At 42.7% G+C, this 23,746-nt stretch overlaps 1 protein-coding gene across 2 annotated transcripts; it reads right to left on the bottom strand.

Annotated features, from left to right (window-relative positions):
- Positions 1–1,270: 1,270 nt before the first annotated feature.
- On the bottom strand, positions 1,271–23,089 carry aldh9a1a.1 (aldehyde dehydrogenase 9 family, member A1a, tandem duplicate 1). Of its 2 annotated transcripts, none has more exons than XM_081348378.1 (12): positions 22,635–23,089; positions 10,845–11,022; positions 9,885–10,030; positions 6,775–6,904; positions 6,532–6,666; positions 6,170–6,366; positions 5,699–5,839; positions 4,567–4,755; positions 3,173–3,260; positions 2,889–3,030; positions 2,000–2,112; positions 1,271–1,854 (listed from the first exon to the last, which is right to left on the bottom strand). In XM_081348378.1, the coding sequence occupies exons 2-12, from the start codon at positions 10,993–10,995 to the stop codon at positions 1,760–1,762; spliced, it is 1,527 nt and encodes a 508-aa protein (XP_081204504.1). In that variant the 5' UTR covers positions 10,996–11,022; positions 22,635–23,089; the 3' UTR covers positions 1,271–1,759. The 2 variants fall into 2 exon arrangements, with proteins under 2 accessions (XP_081204504.1, XP_081204505.1); XM_081348379.1 differs by having other exon boundaries at positions 10,845–11,013; positions 22,635–22,758.
- Positions 23,090–23,746: the final 657 nt, after the last annotated feature.

Genomic DNA, 23,746 nt, shown 5'->3' on the forward strand with positions numbered 1-23,746 from the left:
TATTTCCTTTCTTCACCATCTAACAAATTCTTTACATTTATCCCTCCCCCTCCTATGTTTTTTAATTTCTCCCTGAGTTTTCTTCTATTTTCCTCATATTTTATACAATTACATAAAACATGTTCCACTGTTTCTCTCTCTACCCCACATACACACAAGCCTGTGGGATGCTTCCCTATCAGATGCATAGTACTATTTAGCCTAGTATGACCCATTCTTAATCGTGATATTATTCTTTGCTCTTTACTATTCATTCTTACATTTTTCCATTTTCCTACTTTCTCTTGTATTTGAAATAAATGTCTTCCTTTCTCTTCTTTTTCCCACATGCTTTGCCACTCTTCCATTATATGTGCTTTAATAATAGATTTCATTTCAGCAACACTATATGCAATATTTATTATTGTTTCCTCTCTTATTGCCTTTTTTGCATAATAATCTGCCATTTCATTTCCTTCTACTCCTCTATGTGCTGGTACCCATACAAATTTAACTTCTGTTCCCAATTTCCTTAATCTAAATATGGTCTCATAAATTTCGTATAATATATCTATTCGACTTTTGGTGGACATAAATTTAACTGACACTAATACGGATAATGAATCTGTACATATAATTCCTTTTTTAATTCTATTTTGTTCCATCCATTGAAGACTAAATGATATGGGAAGAGGGACATCATGTGCGCAATAATAATAAATAAATAAATATTGTTTAAATATCTTCAAATAACAACGAGGAATTATTAATTGTTAAACAGACCCATAATAAACCAAACAGCATACACTGAAAGCAAAACGATATCTTAAATAAATTACTTACAAATAATAAAATTCCATAAACTCTACAGGGCTTAATCAAGTCACTCACAAACCAAAGTTTTTCTAACAGTTTCAATTATTTAATGTCATTCTTATTTTTCATAAAGCTTAATCCACAAAAAACGATTTAGACATATTTAGAACCAATTGGGTCTTTGTAAATTTAGCTAACTAAATATTCAATTTACAATACACTTTTTTTTCTTAAACAAAATATATAATCACTTAATTTAATACAATCCAAAAATCTTATATTCCTTTCTATGTAAAACATGTTTTAAATGTTTAATGTTTTAATCTTTTCTTTATTTAACTGAGGAATAAATAGAATTGAATTAAATTGTAGAACACACTTTCTGATGTTATTACAAAGTTAAGGTGTTTATGTTTCATTTACAATAGCCCCACAAACTTGTGGAACCTGTGATGCCACAGACAAAGAGTACAACTTCTTTACTCTTGAAAACCAAGGTACTTTTATTTGAAATGCTACCAACTTGTCATCCACCAGTCTAACACAAATTCTTCATGGCATTGAGAGTTAAGAACAGAGGGATGGTAAACAAACAAGTTTTTCTGGAATACACCCCTGATCATACATCATACAAAACATCAGGCACTTGCTTTTGATCGAATTAGTGAGCTATGCACATTAAAAAAATATACATGGCAGTATTTGTCAAACATGTTTCACAGTACTGAAAAAGTTAACAGTTAAGCCTGTTGTAGTGTTCTCACATGTTGGTAATATCATACCAACACAATTTAAGGCATAATGGAATTTGGAGACAGACATATGGACTGTAAAAGCAACAACAGCATAGCTCTTGGCTACTATTCAAATAATTGAGTGCAAGTTGTAAATTGTATTTTTAAGATGCAAACTAGATCTGAAAACTTGGAAATCACATGGCTGTCAGGAATGCTGGTGGGGTAGCCTAAAAGTAGTTTTCCACATCTCCCATTTCCACCACAACAGTCTTGAGCTGAGAGTAGTACTCAATCGTCACTTGCCCATTCTCCCTTCCAAACCCTAAAAGAAAAGGGGAAGGTAATAACATGTTAGATCTCTATAGCATTTACGAAGTATACTTATTTGTACTGAAACACTTGGCCGAACAGATTTAGGTTTAAGTTTTTCCTGATAATCGTCTTGTGAAACGATAAGCTTAGAGTACCTGACATCTTGTAGCCTCCAAAAGGAACTTCTACAGGGCCAACATTGTAGTTGTTGATATAGCACGTTCCTGCCTGAATGTTTTCAGCAACTCTGTGGGCACGAGCTATATCCCTAAAAACAAAGCACAGGAGAATGTTAAATCTATTATTTTGTTTTCTCGGTTCATTTAGTCCAATTAAGAAAAACAAAATATGAAAAAAATGATGTTAAAATTCACAGAAATGTATTATATCAATATTTTTTGTAGAAAAGACAACTAAATCATAGCACTTCCCACAAAACGACATTGAAAATAAACATAATAAATAAACCATAAAAAAGATCTCCTGGTCCAAGACTAGGTTTAAGGCCCATTCAAAGAATAACTACAGTATAAAGATAACAATATATTGTCCACACCAACGGACAATAACGTTTATTACTGCAGTTATGTTGTTTGCCACTTTAAATGCTTAAGCTCTTTAAAGTTAGATTTTGATTGGCTCTCTTTTTTATCGTTTTATCAACTGGAGAAAAAAAATCTGGAAGTAATTCAAATTATATTGTTCCTATGGGTTATAATTATAGTGGTGTGGACTTCCTTGTTCTCAGAATTAGAATGATTATTAAAACTGTATAGATAGTTATCATTATAGTTATTGTTCTTGGTGTTTCAAAGTAGGGTTGGGGACAGAAAATATCATTATCTTAGTAAAGTCCTCACCAAGATAATACGTACGTGTGTGTGTGTGTGTGTGTGTGTGTGTGTGTGTGTGTGTGTGTGTGTGTGTGTGTGGTCTTCCATCAATTCCAATGTGACGTTTAGTTAAACATTTTTATTTAAAATCACATGTGTGTTAATTTTGGGAGACCCTAATTTTGAAACAATAAATTCTGTATGGAGTCACCTAGTGAAGACTCCAGACGCCAGGCCAAAGGTTGTGTTGTTGGCTCTTTGAAGAACCTCCTCCTCTGTGTCAAAAGGCAGAACAGACATCACAGGGCCAAAGATCTCCTCCTTTACACAGGTCATATCATCCCTGCAGTTATCTGTGTGTGTAGCACAGCAAAAGCACAAGTACAGGTAAAGAAAAAGGAGATCAGAATCAAGCTGATTGTGAGATAAAAAGTTAAAACATTTGTTTAAGAAAATTGTAATATGAAGGTGATGATAATAATAAGGCTTTCTCACCCAACACACATGGGGACACAAAGTATCCGTCTTTCAGTTTGGAATCACTGGGAACAAATCGTTCTCCTCCACATAAAACCTTCGCACCCTAAAACAAAAATGATCAAGTTTTACAACTACACGAATAATATTTTAAACAGTGAAAAGTTTAAATAAGCATGAGTGTCGTGTTTGTGATGTGGCCATTGCGTTCAAAAGTCAATTATGGAGGGCCGGGGTTTAAGCAGACTAAATGATTGGAGAAGTCATATGTCATAAAAGAAAAGTCTGTTGTGTTCACCGGAAGATCAAGTTTACATTTTGATTAAACAGTATGAGGTTAAAAAAAACATTACAAGTGAATTGTTCACACCTAAGATTTATCTATAATAATCTAAAACATGCATTAAAGGTGAAAGATCATGGAAATCTGACTTTCCTTGTTTAAGTGCTATAATCAGGTCCCGGTGCATCTACCAACCCAGAAAACCTGAAAAGTGACAACCCAGTAACTTTGTTGTGGTAAGCCTTTGCCTTTCTCTGCAAGCATGTAAAAAAATAAGACGATCAGATTTCGCTCCCTATTACGTTACCTACTATTAGATAATATTACCGTTACCTTAATCTGCACGTTTCTGTCGTTGGTTGCACTATTTAGAGTCCCAGCCTCAGATGAGACATGAGAGCAGTGGATTCACTTTATTTTTAACAGAAATCCCCCAGAAACAGATGAATCAATGTAACTCCACAACTAAATAAATGTATCCATTAACCATTCAGAAACGTCCAGGTGCATCTAAAAGTTGCAACTTCTTCCTGAGTCTCTCTGTAAGGCTGTACTCCGCTACTGGTTATTTCTGAGATTTTGGATGAGTGAGATTATTTGTGTTTTGTTATTGAATCCGAAGCTTGTGTAAAGGATCGGCCGTCTTCTGAACAAGGGACGGGGAGCTCATTTGCATTTAAAGGGATACACACAAAAACAGTGCGTTTTTGCTCACACCCAAAAAGGGGCAAATTTGACAAGCTATAATAAATGCCCTGGGGGGGGTATTTTGAGCTGAAATTTCAGACACATTCTGGGGACACCATAGATTTATATTACATCTTGTGAAAAGGGGCATAATATGTCACCTTTAACAATTTGGATGGGATTACTTTTCATTTCATGCGGAGTAGTAGTAGTATAGATTTTTATGCCATGTCAGCATCCAAGGCTATTTTCATGGTAAAAAAATGTACATAAACACAATTAAAAAGAAAATCCAAACAAAAAGAAAAATACAGCAGTTAAAATTACACAAGATGTTTTACATTTACATATGATAAAAACTTTTTCCAGGTAAAATCCAACTAAACAAGGCCTTAAGTGAGCTTTCATTTCATGCTCACTTTAAGTAGCTGTACTACAGTACCTGTTCTTTAGCTTGTTTGATGAAGCCCAGCACTTTTTCCATGTGGGGTTTACTGATCAAAGCCCCCATGCGTGTCCCGTCACACATGGGATCTCCAACAGATATAGCCTTGGTCCTCTTCACCACTTCCTCCAAGAACTGTGGCATGATCTCCCTCTGTACAAACACCCGTGTTCCATTGCAGCACACCTAGGAAAAATTCAACACATTTACAGTACTGTCTTTAAAGAGAGCGGCCCTTCTGTTCTGTCCTAATAATGTTGGGCAACCAATGGTACACAAATTGTTTTTTGCAGGTTTGGTTTATTTATAAAGAAGCTGTCTTCAAGAAATGTGTTAAAATTTACATGCAGTACTACACTAGTCCAGCAACACATTAGTGAAAGCTGATGCTTTTGGGTTTGAGTCCCATCTGGGTAACATAAAAGCATCTGGGGAAGCCAGTGATGTGCAGTGCACTCACTTTCATTAGCATGTTTCCATCCAAAGGAATATTGCATAAAACGTTTGCAAATAAAGCACCGTTTCCATCCCATGTGTTCAAGTCAAGAGAACAAAATTGTTACTTCCTGAGAAATTGGCGCAAAATATATGCAAGTCATTCAATGGGGGAAGCCACTGTGGCTCTTTTATGCTACATCATAAATGACATGTGCCTCAGAGCGCGCGCAGATGATGCAGCATATCAGATAAATGCTGCGTTCGGATTCCTGGTGTTTGGAAACACAATTCTGGGAGGGAATTTAACCAAATAATTTTGAAGACAGACTTTGGCTCAGGCATTTCAGAACGACCAAACCATAATCTGTTGCTGAGTTGAGCAACAGATTATGAGAGTTGATTATAAAGAGTTGCTGTGCAATGAATTTGTGCCACTGGTTAGTCCAGTTATCCAATCATATCCTCTGTTAAGGCAAAGTCATTTGAATTAGTTGTATGTTAGCATTTCCATCCAGTGTTTTTTTTTTTTTAGACATCCCAAAATGTGCATAAAAATAGGTGGATGGAAACATAGTTAGTGACAACAAAAACAGACACCCTTTGAAAGTGCAAAAACAAATGTGCAAATGTCTGTGTTAATAGTAAAAAGTGTGTGGTTGACACAGAAATTATATTATTGTTTTTTACACACCTCTCCCTGGGTAAGGAAGTTAGCCATGAGGGCCCCTTTGATTGCATTTTCCAGCTCACAGTCTTTAAAGATGATCAGTGGTGACTTTCCTCCAAGCTCCAGAGTCACCTGCTTCACACCTTTGGCTGCCATTTCCATAACCTTTATAAGAAGGGCACACCACATTAGAAATACGTTTTAAATGTCAATGTCTATTGTTTTTATTGAAGAACATATAGTTTTGGAAAACAGAACATAACTTCTGGAATCACAAAATTGTGATTAATTAAAATGAATTAAATGTTAATTAGCTAAATGTAAAAAAAAAGCAGCTTTGTCATAATTTTAGCAGAACTACTGGAAAGAGTGAAGACTAGAAGAGTGAGGATGTAAGACTTCAAAGGGAAACCAAAATGTTTATAATGACTGCTAACATAACCTTGCACTGATGTTACTGATTTTCTCCTGGTTTGTTTTGTTTACATGCTATACCTTCTTTCCGGTGGGAACACTGCCTGTGAAGGACACTTTAGCCACCATGGGATGGTGACACAGCAGCCCTCCAGTCTCGGCTCCTCCTTGTACCACATTAAAGAGTCCATCTGGGACACCTGCCTCTTTATAGATCTCTGCCAACATGACTGCTGTGATTGGGGTCATGGGAGATGGTTTAAACACCACGGCATTGCCTAAGAGGGGAAGATAATCATATGTTTGCATATGAGACAGAAACAGACTTGGGGGGAGCAAGGAAATGATAGAGGACCAGTTTCATTAAGTAAACACAATCATGGGGACTGCATGTAAAAATATCCTGTCACAAATTACAGATATGTAAAGCAACATTCTCATACCGCAGGCCATAGCTGGGGCTGACTTCCAGGCAGCTATCTGGAATGGGTAGTTCCAAGCTCCAATGCCGACACACACTCCCAGTGGCTCCCTTCTGGTGTAGGCAAAAGATCCTCCTGGAAGCTGTATGTGCTGGCCTGAGTTTACAAAAAAACATTCTTAGATATGACGTATAAAGCATTTCCATTTAGATTTTGAGAATATTTGTCACCTTTTCATGTTTATCAACCAGTATCCAAACCTACCTGACAGTGTGGGGGCAATGCCAGCATAGTACTCAATACACTGCCAAGCAACGTCAATATCCACCTGAGCCTCAGTGATAGATTTGCCATTGTTGGCCACTTCTGCTCTCGCAATTTCATCTCTGCGCTCCTGCATGTGAGAACAGAAGTTCAGAAACAATTCTATGAAGCATTGTGAATGAGAATCAAATTAAACATGGAGGAATATAAAACTAGAAACAAGATATTTTGGGTTTATTGCAAAATATGCATATTTATATAAACGTTTAAGTAGTTTGAGAGTGTAGAGAGACTGACTTGATTAAATCAATTGTAGTTCTTCATAGGATTGGGAGGGCACAGTTCTTTCGGTGTGATTTACTTGTCGCGATACTCCGATTGGTGGAGTTTTCTCAGCAGAATCATGTAGCTCTACACTAGAAATTCCACTGTTGAATGTGATTATTTAAAAAATAAGCTGAAATATAGCTGAAATATAGCTGCAAGCAGCGATACGGGGCCAAGCCCCTGAAGCAGCTGCAACAGCGGTGCAGAGCAGGACGAGCAAAATCAGCAGAAATTGAACATGCATGAAAAAACAACTGGTTCAGAAGTACAGGTGAAAATGAACTCAAAATGAACAGAAGTTCAGATGAGAATGAACACAGAATGAACAAAAACATACTTATTTCTAATCCAAGAGAAAGATTAGTACAACCCTTGAATAATAAAGGAATCGAAATGACACAATATTCCACACAATTTTTCTGAAGTCGTCCCACGCAGGACTCAAACCCACTATCTCTGGATGAGAAGCCTGTCATTTATCTCGTTGTGCCACTGCGAAGACGTGCATTCACCAAGATGCTGATGTTCCATAATTCAAGTGAGAATCAACTCAAAATTTAATAATTATTATATGCGCCACATGTCTTATTTATGGAGTTCCTTCTCAGACAGAAACCATGTCTGGAACTAAGGCATTTTTGCATCACTTCTGGCCACAGTACCTATTGCTGTCTGGGCATGTGCAACACAGGATTCAAACCCCTGACCTGAATGGTTCAGGGTTCATGGCACGTGGTTTAGCAGCTTGCACCACTCAGTTGATGCTGACTTACCAAACTGCCAAGGAGAGGCTTCAGTGTAAGAATTAGCACACAAAAGCATGTTAACCAGATTAGCATGTTAAGCTATCTTAATCCTTATGTAGCTTATGGTTAACCTGATAGCTGAAGAGCCACAATGCATTCGTAAAGTGTAGCATTTAATATCATGATATTATATTGTAATTAATGGCAATGTCTTTGCCTTGTTCTATTATAGCGCGGCGCCACCAAGTGGTGCAATTCCACCATTTTTTTAATGTGTTCTCAGAGTGAGCCCATACATGTGTGTGTCAAATTTGGTGAAAATATCTCATTTTTTTTAGAGTTATAGACATTTATATGTATGAGAGCATAAAAAAAAAAGACCCATGGACGACATTGATTGGATTTTTTTGCCACTTACTATAAAATTTTTGACATTTGGGCATTAGTGTATGGCCAACGACCTATGTTTCCAAACTTCCTACGGTGGTTTCGTCTCGAACGGTTTCGAAGATGTTAGTAAATGTTTTTTAAGCACTAAATCACAACGCTACACAAACTGTAAGGCGAAACCTAACATGTTTGGTATCATTGGACTCGGAACTCGGAAGGATTCAGGAATCTAAGGAGATCCCGTAAAAATAAGTCAACCACACCCAGAGTTATAAGCATTTGAAAATTTAATTTTACCACTAGGTGGCGGTGGTTCGAAACTTCTCAGGCTCCTTCAGGGCATCGTACTGATGACCCATGCCCAGTTTCATAACGATACGTTCATACGTTCATAAAATACAGGATTTTGGTACAAAATTCAAAATGGCTGACGCCTAAAATAGCCCATATGGATATCAGACGACTCTGAATCTATCGAGACCACTTTTATGATTTTTGGACAAACCGTTCAGAAGTTATAGGCAAAATTTGCCATTTTTCGTATCTCCGCACCAGTAGGTGGCACTGCGCCGAAACACAGCATGTAGCCTCAGGTCATGCTTGTGATAACATATACCAAGTTTGGTCTGAATACGATAAAGCGTTACAGAGATACAGCCTTACATCTGTTTTCGCAAGCACTATGTAAAATTAGTTTGCGCGGCATTCAAGAACGGTTTGACGAATCAACTTGAATTCCATAACTTTTTGTCGGCATGGTCTGAAGATGATTGGTTAAAGACAAAAAAATGTCCAGTGTACTCAGGAAGTTCAATAAAAAAAGTGTTTGAAGGTGCTCTTTGGGGTCGGGAATTCAAATAAATGTAGGAAAGAGAAGATTCCAAGGCACTCTTCTTCAAAATTATTTAAAAAGCCTTTATTTAACTGGCTATATCATGGTAGAAAATTTAAAAGACATGGGAAAAAAGCAACCCACACGTAGCGGCACAAACAGCCTTCTTCAGGGTGTTAATGATTTGGTTAAATTTTCGTGAAAATCAGAGCAACCGTCTAGGAGGAGTTTGAAAAAGTAGGTTTTTCAGAGAATTGACGTCATAGGTTACAAACAAATCGTCTTGAGCCAAGGAATCAGAGGAAACGATTTTTTGTCTTTTGAGCCTTTATGGTTCAAAAGTTATTAGCATAAACATGAGTGAAACTTTGGACAGTTGGTGGCACTAGAGGGATTGAGTTAGAGACTCCAAATTTGCTATGGTGACTGTTCAGACTGTCCTCTATCAGTGTGCCAAATTTCATAATTTTCCCGCAAGCCGTTCTATGGGCTGCCATAGACTTCCATACGGAAGAATAAGAATAAGAACGCTAACAATTTCAAGAGGTGCCTACGCACTTTCAGTGCTTGGCCCCTAAATAATGCAGGCTGATGACTTCAAAAGCAATATACAAAAACATGTACCCTCTCGACAAAAGCATATACCCTCAATAAACACCCTTTGAGGTCTGTCTTAAAGGTGTATAATCTATCATTAAAAATAATTTCCTCTATGGAGAAAATGAATCAGATTTTCACTTCCAGAACCAGACTGTTGCACTCAATTGACTACTACACTGTTCATGAGAACATCTTTAGAAGCAGCATGTGTTTACCCTAATAATTCTGGCAGCCTCCAGCATGATCCGGGCCCTCTCCATTCCTGATAATTTACTCCATTTTAGGTATGCAGACTGAGCACTTTTTATGGCCTGATCTACCTCCTCCTCTCCACAGGGAATCATATCACACAGCACACGACCTGGGAACAGAACAGAGGGTGAAGTACAAGCACTGAACATGATAAAGTAAGGCTGATTAAATTAAAGGTGTTCAGGATTTTTATATTTAGACTTAACATACTAGTTTCAAAGTAATGTTTCTATAATTGTCTATTGAGATGTGAGCAGGATAGTTATAGTAAATCAATAACTCCATGCACAGCCTGTAAAACTATGGCATAGTGATTAAAGGCTCAGTTTAGAACTACAAACACAAATAAAAATAACTACAAACATGACAGATTCTGTGTGAGACCAACGTTTAAGTAGATATTTGGGTAAATGGGGTGAAGTGATTAATAATCAGTATCTAAACCTGATGAAAAATAAATTATTTAATGTTATCTAGTTAATATTTCACCTGCAACAACATGCTGTTCACATCTTTATAAAAGTTCACAATAGCAATATAAATTGCTATTAAATGACCCAGGACTGGCAGATCAACATGCTACTGCTATTTCTTTTCCCTCCAATATGGAAGGATGAATTGTTGAGATTGTACAGTATTAAATTAAATTAAATTAAATTAAATTAAATGCAGAGTGTGTATGAAGAAATTAACTGACAAGTTTATTGACCTGCAGTACACAGTTACAGGATGCATATGCAGCACAACAATCTGTGGATTCCCAGACACAATTATGATTTGGTAGTATGTACTTCTCTTCTGCTTTTTTTATTATTATTCTTTTTTTATGTTATACTGACATCAACTGGCCTGCCCTGGATCCATAGTAGGATTAAAACTATATATATATACACAAGTAATTTAATAGGGTTAATAAATCATACCAGTTGCAGGTTCGTATACTGGTTCCGAATTCTTTGTGTCCTTCGGCTTCACTCTCACTCCTCCCCAGAAATTCAGCGGCTCCTTCACCACCAAAGTACCGGTGGAAACGTTCTTAAACTCGGGCAGCGACAGTAGCATTTGCTGAGCCATTCTGGTCTGGACAGGAACCTAAATACTCTATCAATGTCAATACTTGTTAGCAGTATATTTTGTTTCCAATCAATCATGAATCATTGGCTGCAGTAGTTTCAATATTAATAGGCAACGTGTACTACAGGAATTCGTGCAAAGTTAAAGTTTTATGCATGCACAGACTTCAAATAATAACATACTGTTACTAACGTAACCTCGGTTCCCTGAGACAATGGGAATGAGTAGTGCGTCGCTAGATCGAATGGGAAAACTCCTTTTTCTCAGATTACTGAAGATTATTACCCTGGAAATCCAGAGTTCTCGCGAGAGCACAATTTTAATTTGCTCAGCGAGTTACTCTGGCATTGAGTAATGATGCTCATTAACTATGCCCTTGTAGCCGAGCTGCACCAATCACATCGGTGTATCTGATATAGGCGGGCCAGAGGCGAGCTAAACAGATGACGACAGCGCCAGTGACAGCGCAATCACGACAGTGATTGGTCGTAGTGTTATCCAATTTCGTGCAGTGAGACTTTCAAATGCAAGCTTGGATTTCCAGGCTAGAAGATTATAGAATAACACAGTGAAATGGCATGAGCCTATGGAGAGAAAATCGCTGAAATGGACAGGGCCATCTTTCAATATAAGCAGCATTTTGGCATAGGGAATCAGGTTAATTCGACTACAGCGACAAGTGACGAAGTTGTGGAGCTTGATAACATGGCCAGGGACACAGTACTTGTTCCCGTTATCTCAGGGAACCGAGGTTGCGTTAGTAACTAAGTACGTTTCCCCTTTTTTTAAATGGTTCACTCGTACTGCATTGCTAGACACAATGGGAACCCAGTCCAATCGCGGGGCAGTGCTTAGAACTGCAGACCGACAATTGTTCTGGGGCCCTGGCCAAGGGTTCTAGAATAAGGGCCCACGAGTACCAGGGTTAGGATAGGCATTATAATAGCCCAAAAAACAAGGACTCAGACTAAATGTCGGAGTCGCATGGACGGCTCTAGCAGGTTGAGGTCAAAGCCAAGCTTACACAGACAGGACCTTTGCTTGTAGTGCAGGGACATCCAGGTTATAGAATCTGGCGAATGTGGATGGCGAGAACCAGCCGGCCGCCGCACAAACCATCCAGTGGGACAGTCTTTGCTTTGTGACTTGATGCCATTTGGTGCGGCTGCCAAAGCATACGAATAGCTGCTCTGACTGCCCGAATGGGGCAGAGTGCTCAATACTCTTAAGGCCCAAACAGGGCAGAGTAGATGAGACTTCTGCTCGCCGTCAGATGGGGGAAGCAGAGAGCGTAATTACCTGTGCCCTGAACTGGGTTAAGAGCATCTTCGGCACATAGCGATGCCATGGTTCGAGGATGACTTACAGTCGTTAGGCCCAAACTCAAGGCAAGAAGCACTCACAGAGAGCGCTTCTAAGTTACCCACTCACTTGACCAATGCTAAGGCTAGCATGACAGTGGCCTTTAGCGAAAGGGGCCATAATCTGGCCAGCTGGAGTGACTCGAAGGGATGGCCCTTGAGGGCCCTGAGGACCGTAGACAGGTCCCATGTATAAACTGTGAGGGTGTGGGACAGGTTTAGCCTCGCAGACCCCTTCAGAAAATGAACAACCAAGGTTTTTCTTGCCTACGGACTGGCTGGCCACAGGAGTTTTTTCCAAATTGTTCCTTCCTCTTGGGAGAGGAGGTCCTTCCTCAGGGGAATTGGCCACTATTACTCAATGTGACCTTATGCGCCAGAGAAACAAGGGTGCAGCCATCTTTAGAATATTGTCTTTGAACTTCCGTTTTTGCGGTTGCTCTGTATATCTCTATGGCATTGCTATTATCCTTTGGGTATTATCCTTTGAAGTGGATTTACTTAATGTAAAGTTAACGAAAGTTATCATGAGGATTTTAATGTTTAAAGCAGATGTCTTAACAAATGTCAGTAGAACGGGAAGATTTTAAAACGAGCCGTTCATTCATAAATATGTAAGATTGCTGTGAAAATACAGACCGGAAGACAAAAGACAACGAGCGCAGTGCTGAAAAGGGGCGGGGCTACAGAAGCCTCCTTGTAATTTCTGACTTATATTCTTTGAAAACAAAGAATTGATTGACGGCTCAATCGGACTAAAAAACCTTCATGTAAACACCTTAATCGATCCCGATTGAGCTTGATCCGAATGAAATTTCGATTGGATTGAAAGGGGTGGTTTATTCCTTTTGTAATCCGATCGAGAGTTCATGTAAACACTTGATCGGATTGAAAACGAAACTGAAAGGACTGCGCATGTGCGATGACATTAAAAAGCGTAATGACGTATGATGCGCGGAACGAGCTGTTCTTCCTGTTGAATAAAGTGTCATATAATAGTGTCCCATCATTCTAAAATTCTCATTTCACTCAGCATCTGTGAAGTGAAGCAGGACAACGTCCCACCAGTCCTTGTTTTGGATTCTCATCCACAGGAAACTGGTTTTGGCCGTGGGGAGGGGCATTTTTCCTGCGTGATAAATATAAGCAGCACGGCAAAACGGTTAATATGCTCATTGTCTCCAAATCATGACCAGAGACAAGTGTTTAAAACAAATAAAGAACCAATAGAGGAGAATATTATGCGCGAACAACAGGAAACGTTTCGGTTACTCACGTAACCTCTGTTCTCTCTAGAAGAGGGAACGAGTATTGCGTAGTTGCTTACGCTACGGGAAAGCCTTTCTTTCTCGAGATACTGAAGCCAAAAATTATCCTTAATTTTTATAATCTTGTCAACGCAGTGCGGCAGCCTGCAGACCTAGGGCAAGCTTACTAGCGTGCCCATTGGCTGCCCTGCGGCAACTGCAGCAGCCTACCGCTGAGCCCTTGGCGTGACGTCACGACCAATGAGCGCGCTTGGCGCGCTTAATGCGTCACAGCCCGCGAAAAGGGGTGTGGCTTAGCGTATATAAACAGGGCTCGGAGGCTGCTTCTCTGGTTTCTGTCGCATGAAGCGAAATGAGCTCGTGGTGCGAGCACGGCGGGCTACGCAATACTCGTTCCCTCTTCTAGAGAGAACAGAGGTTACGTGAGTAACCGAAACGTTCTCTTACGAGAGGTTCTCTCGTATTGCGTAGTTGCTTACGCTACGGGAACGCCCTTGTCAACGCCGTGCGCGCCCAGCATCCACTGAATGAGTCCCAGGGAGAGCCCGGGGAACGTGATAGCAGAGAGCCGGGCGGCCCGAAGAGGGCTAGCGCCGTACATAAGCACACACTAGGGGGTTAGGAGCGGCACGGCCGGTCCGAACTGACAATTCCCTGCATAGTGCAGCTCAACCAGTAGAGCTAAATCACACAACGTAGCCCGCGCACAGATAGTGGGCTGGCATACGCGAGACTTAGACTGATAACACTTTCGCCTGCAAGGCGGGAACATCCAGGTTGTAAAACCTAACAAATGTGGAGGGGGAGGCCCAGCCTGCCGCTGCACAAATGTCATGAATGGGAATCCCGCTGGACCACGCCCACGACGAGGCCATGCCTCTGGTGGAGTGAGCTTGAATGCCCAATGGGCACTGCAGGTCTTTAGACGCATAAGCAGCAGCAAAGCGTCCACTATCCATCTGGACAGGCTGTGTTTCGAGGCGGCGAGACCCTTGGTGCGCCCGCCAAACGAAACAAAGAGCTGTTCCACCACTCGTTTGACTGAAGACAGTGCTATCAGAAAAACGGTTTTGAGCGTGTGGTATTTCATAACCACAGTTTCCAAGGGTTCGAAGGGATGCGCTTTCAGGGCCTCCAAGACCAGTGAAAGATCCCACATAGGAACCGAGGGGGGTCGCGGGGGGTTCATCCTCCTGGCTCCTCTAAGGAAGCGGATGACGAACTCGTTCCTTCCTAATGCGCGGCCCAGCTCTGAACAGAGAGCGCTGAAATGGCCGTGACATAGACTTTGAGCGTGGAGGGGGACCTGCCCGCGTCCAGTAACTCTTGAAGGAACACAGTACTCGCGATACCCCACATGTCTGTGGATCGAGCCCCTTAGCAGTGCACCATCTGTTAAACACTGACCATTTCGACATGTAGAGCCGCCTCGTAGAGGGGGCTCTAGATTGTATGATCGTGTTCATGACCCCGTCTGGCAGATCAGCGTGTAATCGTTGAGGCTCCACGCATGCAGAGACAGCGCTCTGGATGGGGATGCCATATCGAGCCGCGGGCTTGAGAGAAAAGGTCTCTCTTCACCGGTATCGGCCAGGGGGCTGAGTCTGCCAGCTGTATTAGATCCGGGAACCAAGCTTGGTTCTCCCAGTATGGGGCTAAGAGGAGCACTGTGTGGCGCGCTTCCCTGATTCTCTTGATGACCTGAGGCAGCAGAGAGACCGGGGGAAAAGCATACAGCGGGCCGCTGGGCCGGGTCTGGGCCAGCGTGTCCTCGTTCTTCGAGAAGAACTCTGGGCAATGAGCGTTGTCTTTTGACGCAAAAAGGTCGACTTTCGCTTTGCCGAAACGGCGCCACAGTGACTGGACTGTTTGGGGGTGTTGAGACCACTCCCCAGGGGGAACGCTGTCCCTGGACAGTCTGTCGGGGCCCTCGTTCAGGTGGCCAGGCACATGCGCGGCTCTCTCAGCGAGCGCAGAGAGTGCTGAGCCCACACGAGGAGGCGTTCCGCCAGGGTGCAGAGCGTCTGATCTGACACCGCCCTGGCGATTCACATAGGCCACTACCAATGTATTGTCCGTGCGGACTAGAACATGGTGACCGTGGAGGAATGGGAGGAAGTGTTTGAGAGCTTTCTCGACCGCGAGCATCTCTAGACAGTTTATGTGTAGGATATTCTCCTGGTCTGACCAGCGGCCATAGACCGGTCTGCCTTCGAAGAGCGCTCCCCAATCTAGGTTGGAAGCGTCTGTCGAGACAACTTTCCGGTGTGAAATCACTCCCATAGTCACTCCTGTGTGATACCATTCGGCTGCCCGCCAGGGCTGCAGGGCTGAAAAGCAGCTCTGATTCACTCTGACTCGCAAGCCGCCGGCCGCCCAGGCTCGGTGGGGCACGCGCGCTTTCAGCCAGCGTTGAAGCGGGCGCATGCGCAGTAAGCCCAGCTGGAGCACTGCTGCAGCTGAGGCCATATGCCCCAGGATACGCTGGAATGTCCTCAGCGGAACCCGGCTGCCTATTTGGAGGGATGCGGCGAGGAGGCGGATGCGGCGCGCGCGCTGCTCCGACAGTCTGGCCGTCATAGCCACCGAGTCCAGTTCTATTCCAAGAAGGAAATTGACTGACGGGGCGATAGCGAGCTCTTGGTCCAGTGACCGAGAGACCCAGCTCCTCCAGATGGCTGAGAAGCGCTGTTCCGTGAGACACAAGTTCCGTCTCTGACAGCGCTAGAATAAGCCAATCGTCCAGATAATTCAGTATTCGCATTCCCTGTTTTCTCAGGGGAGCGAGAGCCGTGTCCATGCATTTCGTAATGTACGGGGTGCCAAAGACAGGCCGAAGGGCAGGATTGTGTACTGATATACTCGACCGTTGAAGGCGAATCTCAAGAATGGCCTGTGACGGGGAGTTATCTGGATCTGAAAATATGCGTCTTTTAGATCGAGAGAGATAAACCAGTCTCCTGGGCAAATCTGCGCGAGGATTTTCTGGTTGTGATCATTTTGAACGGCCGTCTCATGAGGGCTTTGTTCAGATGTCTCAGATCTAAAATAGGTCTTAACGCTCCGTCCTTCTTGGGTACGAGGAAGTAGCGGCTGTAAAGGCTCGACTCGCTTAGAGAAGGATGAACCTGTTCTATAGCCCTTTTGCGCAGTAGCTTCGCTATTTCGGCTTGAAGCAGGTGCGCAGCTTCTGAACTCACTTTCGTCTCCGTCTGTGCTAGAAAGCGCGGAGGGCGACGAGCGAATTGAAGCGAATAGCCGTGTTTTATAGTACTCAGCACCCATTCTGACGCGCCCTGAATAGCTTCCCATGCTTCCGCATGCATAGCTAGGGGTCGAATGGTCTCTGGGTTCAGATCGCCGCGCTGCGCGGGATTGGGGAACCTGTATCAGAGAGGATGGAGCGGCGTGCGCGCCGCTGGTGCTCGAACACGGGGGCTGGTAAACAGTATTGGCCGGCTGTACAGCGTTCGGTAGCTCGGTCCCAGAGGATGGAGCGCGATTTGCTGACAAACACCCCTGGCGCGAAAGCGGCGTGGGGATTGTAATGTCTAAAAGTGAGTGCGCGTGCACCTGAGCGGGCGCAGAGTTTACACTTATGACACGGCCAGAGTTTGGGAGCTTAGAGGGTGTGCGACCCGAGGTAACTGAATGGCAGAGCGAGCAGCGGGTAGGTGTGTGCACAAAGTTGTGGGCACATTTACTACACTTAGTACTCGAGCGGCTTGTGTCCGCTTTATGAGAGAGCGCTCTATGCGCGTTACCATGGGGACCATGTTTGTGTGAAGCAGTGAGCACATGGGAGTGGGCACATTTTCTACACTTATAACACCCTCGGCTTGAGCCGCTGTTGCCCGGGGTAACCGAGTGGCAGAGCGAGTTACAGGTAGATGTGAGCACAGAGTTGTGGGCACATTTACTACACTTATTACTCGAGCGGCGTGTGACCGCTTTATGAGAGAGCGCTCTGAACGCGTTACCATGGGGACCGTGTTTGTGTGTAGCAGTGAGCACATGGGAGTGGGCACATTTTCTACACTTGTAACACCATCGGCGTTATAGAGCAAATGCTTTGATGGCTCATATGTTTAGACGCTCATAAATACTCAAGCACCATCCTGTGAGATGCAGGTTTGCTTTCTGTATGTAAGAAAGCTGGCCGCGAGCTCGGAGAAGACAGCAGAAAAAATATTTTCTGCCGCCAGAGCCGGATTTGAACACGGTTCTCCAGTAAAATTCTGCCACTGAGCCACAGGGGCACACATGAGCTTCCAGTTGGTGCGAGCATATGACCGAGCGTCGTGTTTCGGCGTTTGTTTGCAGGCGCGCGTGTATTAAAACAGGCCCGTTTACTGCAGCATTAGTATTTCCAGCCGCCTAACTTAGAGGGGACTGAGAAATATGTATCCCTTGAGATGCGGGTTTGCTTTCTGTATGTAAGAAAGCTGGCCGCGAGCTCGGAGAAGCAAGCAGAAAAAAGTTTTTCTGCTGCCAGAGCCGGATTCGAACACGGGTCTCTGGTGCGGAAGCCTAATGTTCTGCCACTGAGCCACAGGGGCACACATGAGCTTCCGGTCAGTGCAAGCATATGACCGAGCGTCGTGTTTCGTTTCGGCGTTTGTTTGCAGGCGCGCGTGTATTAAAACAGGCCCGTTTACTGCAGTATTAGTATTTCCAGCCGCCTGAACTTAGAGGGGACTGAGAAATCTGTATCCCGTGAGATGCGGGTTTGCTTTCTGTATGTAAGAAAGCTGGCCGCGAGCTCGAGAGAAGCAAGCAGAAAAAAGTTTTTCTGCTGCCAGAGCCGGATTCGAACACGGGTCTCTGGTGCGGAAGTCTAATGTTCTGCCACTGAGCCACAGGGGCACACATGAGCTTCCAGTCAGTGCGAGCATATGACCGAGCGTTTGTTTGCAGGCGCGCGTGTATTACAACAGGCTCGTTTACTGCAATAATAGTATTTCCAGCCGCCTGAACTTAGAGGGGACTGAGAAATATGCGAGGATTGGAGGGAGTCCGGCCTAAGCGGGACGTAAACACTCTCTCTTCCTCCTTTCGCCGGTGCTCGTGACGTCCGCTCTGATATCCCTTGAGAACGGCGCAGTTGCGCGGCTCGAACAAAGGGAGAGAGAGCGGGAAGATGTCATTATGTGCTGTGACATCGTTTGTTTGCAGGCGTGCGTGTATAACAGGCTCGTTTACTGCAATATAGATATTTCTAGTCGCCTGAGCTAGGAGGGGACTGAGAAATGTGTGAGAAACGGAGGTGGCCGGAGAGTGACGCGCGCGACCGAGACGCGGGGTAGCTTTCTTATAACGTAAAGGAAGCCAGCCCGTGACCGTCTACTTCTGACATCCCTTGTGAGCGGCGCCTTGCGCGGCTCGAACAGAGGGGGAGAGGGCGTGCGTCATCCGGGGGGGGGTAGCTTCCTTGTAACGTAAAGGAAGCTATAGCCCGTGACCGTCCGTTCTGACATCCCTTGTGAGCGGCGCCGTTTGCGCGGCTTGACAGAGGGGAGTAACCAGCTGGTCTGCTTCATCCCCTGAGGCGACGGCAGTGCGGGCAGAGGCCGGCCGCTGCGCGTCGGTGAAGGGCGGGGGAGAAGGAGAGAGCGAGGCTCGCGGGAGGGGCTCCGGCGAGCGCTCAGCTATAACCACCGGCTCGGAAGGCCTTTGAGAGCGGCGTTTTTTCTTACGCGGCCCGGAAGAGGCAGCCGGAGAAGGTGGAGGATCGTGAAACATGGCGAGTCGAGCCCGCAGGGTCGACATCGGCAAGTCCTCACACTGGTCGCAGCCGCCCGTGAAGGGCGCGGGCTGCGTGGTCGAAACCCAGGCAGAGAGCGCAGATCACGTGGCGGTCTCCGTCGCTGAGCGCGGCTCTGCACGAGCCACAGGATGAGCGAGGCATTTGCAACAACGCCTCGCGCTCTTTTAGATGCAAAGTGTGTCGCGGGGCGAACACACAAACACATACAACACAGAGCAGTAAAAGGATATATTCGCCGGATAGCGAAGCAGGCAGGGAAAGCTGAAGGCGGCGAAGGCGGCCGGCGTCCTCAGGCTGAGATCCTCGGCGTGCTGGTCGCTTGATTCGACGGCGGCTTCCTCAGAGAGCAGCGATGCGTAGAGCTTCGCTGAAAAGACAGAAATCAGAGAAGCAGCCTCCGAGCCCTGTTTATATACGCTAAGCCACACCCCTTTTCGCGGGCTGTGACGCATTAAGCGCGCCAAGCGCGCTCATTGGTCGTGACGTCACGCCAAGGGCTCAGCGGTAGGCTGCTGCAGTTGCCGCAGGGCAGCCAATGGGCACGCTAGTAAGCTTGCCCTAGGTCTGCAGGCTGCCGCACTGCGTTGACAAGATTATAAAAATTAAGGATAATTTTTGGCTTCAGTATCTCGAGAAAGAAAGGCTTTCCCGTAGCGTAAGCAACTACGCAATACGAGAGAACCTCTCGTAAGAGAACTCTGTATATTTGTGCAGTGTGCGCATGTCAAAAAATCTATTCTGATTTGAAACTTGTGACATATAAACGCGCACATCAACCCTATTACTTTATTTATTGTTCATGTAAACAACGTGTTCGGATTCATCAATCGTATTGATTTCATTCCGACTGAACGAAAATGTGTCCATGTAAACATAGCTAGTGTTGTCAAATATCTATTCCGAAGCTGTAGGGGGAGCTCTAGAGAAACCCGCGAGAAAAAAGCGAGAAAACAGCGAAGAAATTGGCAAAACTGCATAGCGCTGCTTTAAAATCTGCTATGAGACAGGGTGTACACAGCAAACAATCTAAAAAAACAGAACTACGTTTTTATAAGCTGTCGACCCCAAAAAACTAGCGTTTAAGGACACAAAAGTGAATAAGACGTGAAGCATCAGCTGGAAGAATGGGTAAATTGTGGGATCCTGACACTCAGTAAGCAAGCACTAAAAATACACGACGTGTGCAGTAAACATTTTGTCACTGGTAAATCAAATGTCGTTTATGGGTGGTTCTTCAACTACGGGCACTTTTGGCCTTGTGAACTTGAGGTAAAAAAATCAAAATTGTCACAGTCTAACAGTTAAATATAACTAGTCTAATTTAATGATCCATAAGAGAACGCACTTACATTAGGCTATAAGACAAATTGGTGTTTTTTGACATTTTCCGATCCGCACTGAACAAATGTCATTTCCATCACATGTAAATATTTGATTATTATTTAAAATTATTATGATATACATAATTTCTTAACAGTGTAAGACCACTTTCACACATAGTTTTACCAATTTATACCTATATTGCAATTACCATAGATTTGTGGATTAAGTAAATTAATTGTCATGAGGCCCAAACACAAAGCTTACATCCACCACAACCTGAAATATAATATTGCATTGGTTAGATACAGTTCAGAAAAATAACTACTTGTGTTATTACATTAAGTTGAACATTATCCCATAAACTATGCAGAAATTTTTAATGAGTGATTAGAATTTTGTACATATTTTTTTTTTAAAGTTATGAGGTGGTGGAAATGACTGGGTGTTGTGGAAATGACAAAGAATGGAGGTCCGTGTAGAAAAACAGAAAATATTTATTTGAAACCCATTTAACAAATCATTAGTCATTAGTCTGTTTGGTTTCATAACCAGATGAACAGTTACAGTCTTACTGTAAACAACTTTAACGACAAATAGTCACATAAAAATTGTAAGTTACGCATAAATTGTAACTGTAAAATTGTAACATTTTAATTGTAATAAAACTTTATTAAAAAGATAAAAATTATTATCTAATAATAATAAAATATTCATATGCAGCCACTCAATCTATGAATTGCACCTTGTAAGCATAAATGTCATTTCCACCTCACATTTGTCATTTCCACCCAAGAAGGTAATGTGGTTGAAATGAAGGTGGTGGAAATGACAATCCTACAGTATTTTGTAAAAAAAATCCAAGCTAGTATTACAGATTAGCTATGAATTGGTAGTTAGCATTGCATGCATGCAAAATACATCTATTTGTGTTAAAAAATCAATTTATTTACAAACTCATTTATTGTTACGCCATGTTTGGAAATAACATACAATAAAAATATTTTCATTTCAAGCAACATTTACCTTGAGTTTTCTTCTCCAAGTTGCTGAAGAAATTTAAAATCTCCTCCATGTCAGACATATGCTGTGATGTCATTGTTCATCTCCATAGAAACTACCCAAACAATCTTTCAAAAAATCTTTTTAAAGGTGGAAATTACGGCAATAGTTAATTAATAGTTGTCTGACCTTAAATATCTCAATTATGTTTTGATTCTTTTACTAATTATTCAGTCATATAAAAAAAAATAGATAAATCATTTTTTTTACACTTCTTTTTCATTATTGAAGATCAGAAGTCTGGGTGTGGGACAAGCACAAAACAGCAATATTTGCATGTATAATGATGTTTAAAAAGGAGAAAAAAAATCATCGTAGACTACAGGTAAAAAGTTCCTAAAGTACTTTCATTGTAAATTTAACTATGAAAGTGTTCATTTTTCAAAATTAAATGTTTTTTTTTATATATATAAAATATGATCAAAGTGCCCATAGTCTAAGAATTGCCCTTATATATTATATTTCTGTAAATTAAGCTGTCGCCGATTACGTTCCCCTCCAGTGGGCGTAGTTCTCAGGAGTAATCTCCAACATGGTTGATGAAGGGAAAAATGGCAGAAATGTTATTGTCGATGTGCGTGGTGAAGACACTCATCTTCGCGCAAGTGACTCGAAAAACAAGAAACATCCCCCGAGTTAATTAAAGCGAGTCACCGGATGGGAATATTCCCTTCGCTTCTGGTATGCACACAATATGAGTTTTCCCATTGCGTCTAGCTCGGCTGATCCACATCACTGCCTGTTCCGCAACAATGCACCATAGCATCGATCTAGTTCATGCATTAATTCTACAAAACAACAGTATTTTAAAAGAACTGCATACGACGCACTAAAAAGTCTTTCCAAGGTCAAGTTCCTTACCTTTTTAAAAATAAACTTTGACTGCACAAAAGACAAGTAGATCGTTCGTCTTCTATGGTTGTGGGGCGAAAAGAAGGTGTGTCAATTGTTTTCGACTTTAAATATGGTTGCTCAAACTGACCTCGTGGTTTGCTTGCATAAATGGGGGGTGTGATATAATATGAGCACCGCCATTGGACCACATTTTTATGGTTACTTTCAACATATTTTGGCCAAAGTTCCAAAGGGCAAGAATTGCGCAAAACATCAAGATATGCATCTTCAAATTGAATGCACTGCAACTGTTCTTCGGTCTTGCACCGGAGTAAAGATATTTTTGCGGTTTGATTTTCTTTTGGCTACGGTCCCGCCGTGCGCAGAGCCATAGAGAGAAAGAGTTGCGACCAGAGCCATAGAGAGAAAAGTTGCGACACTCTCATAGACCTCCGTTGTAAAAAATGGCGGCGCTTTTAACCGCCTACTTCCGGGATTTGAAGATAGGAATAGTTCCAAACAAACACTGTCATTTGGGCGTTGGACCCCATTCACTTACATTGCTGCGCGTCGAGTTGTTCCAGAGGTAAATTGCTGAAATATCGACCTCTTTTGAATTGTCAGCTGTCTATATTGTATCAGAGGCCCTTTGCGATGCTTATACTGGTCTTCATTTGTATATGCACAGCGTAATTAGGGGTTCAAGCACAAAGTGCTGAAACCCTATTGTAATTGTACTGATTTTTATTAGGGGTTCAAGCACGAAGTGCTGAAACCCTATTGTAATTGTCCTGATTTTTAGGGGTTCAAGCACGAAGTGCTGAAACCCTATTGTAATTGTACTGATTTTTATTATTATTAGGGGTTCAAGCACGAAGTGCTGAAACCCTATTGTAATTGTGCTGATTTTTATTATTATTATTATTATTATTATTCTGCCGTAAAACGCATCGTGCAGCCCAAACCGTAAGGGCTAGAGCTTTGAAACTTTGCCATATGGTAGTACAAAAATCGAGGAGAGGTTATCAAATTATGACCCCGATTGGCCCATAGGTGGCGCTATAGCAACCAAAAGCGCGAAACTGCTCATAACTCCTAGACCGTAAGTCATAGACTCAAGTGTCTTATATCATTGGAAA

Source organism: Scardinius erythrophthalmus (genome assembly GCF_964197995.2).
Source record: "Scardinius erythrophthalmus genome assembly, chromosome: 20".
In the NCBI taxonomy this organism is placed as follows: domain Eukaryota; kingdom Metazoa; phylum Chordata; class Actinopteri; order Cypriniformes; family Leuciscidae; genus Scardinius; species Scardinius erythrophthalmus.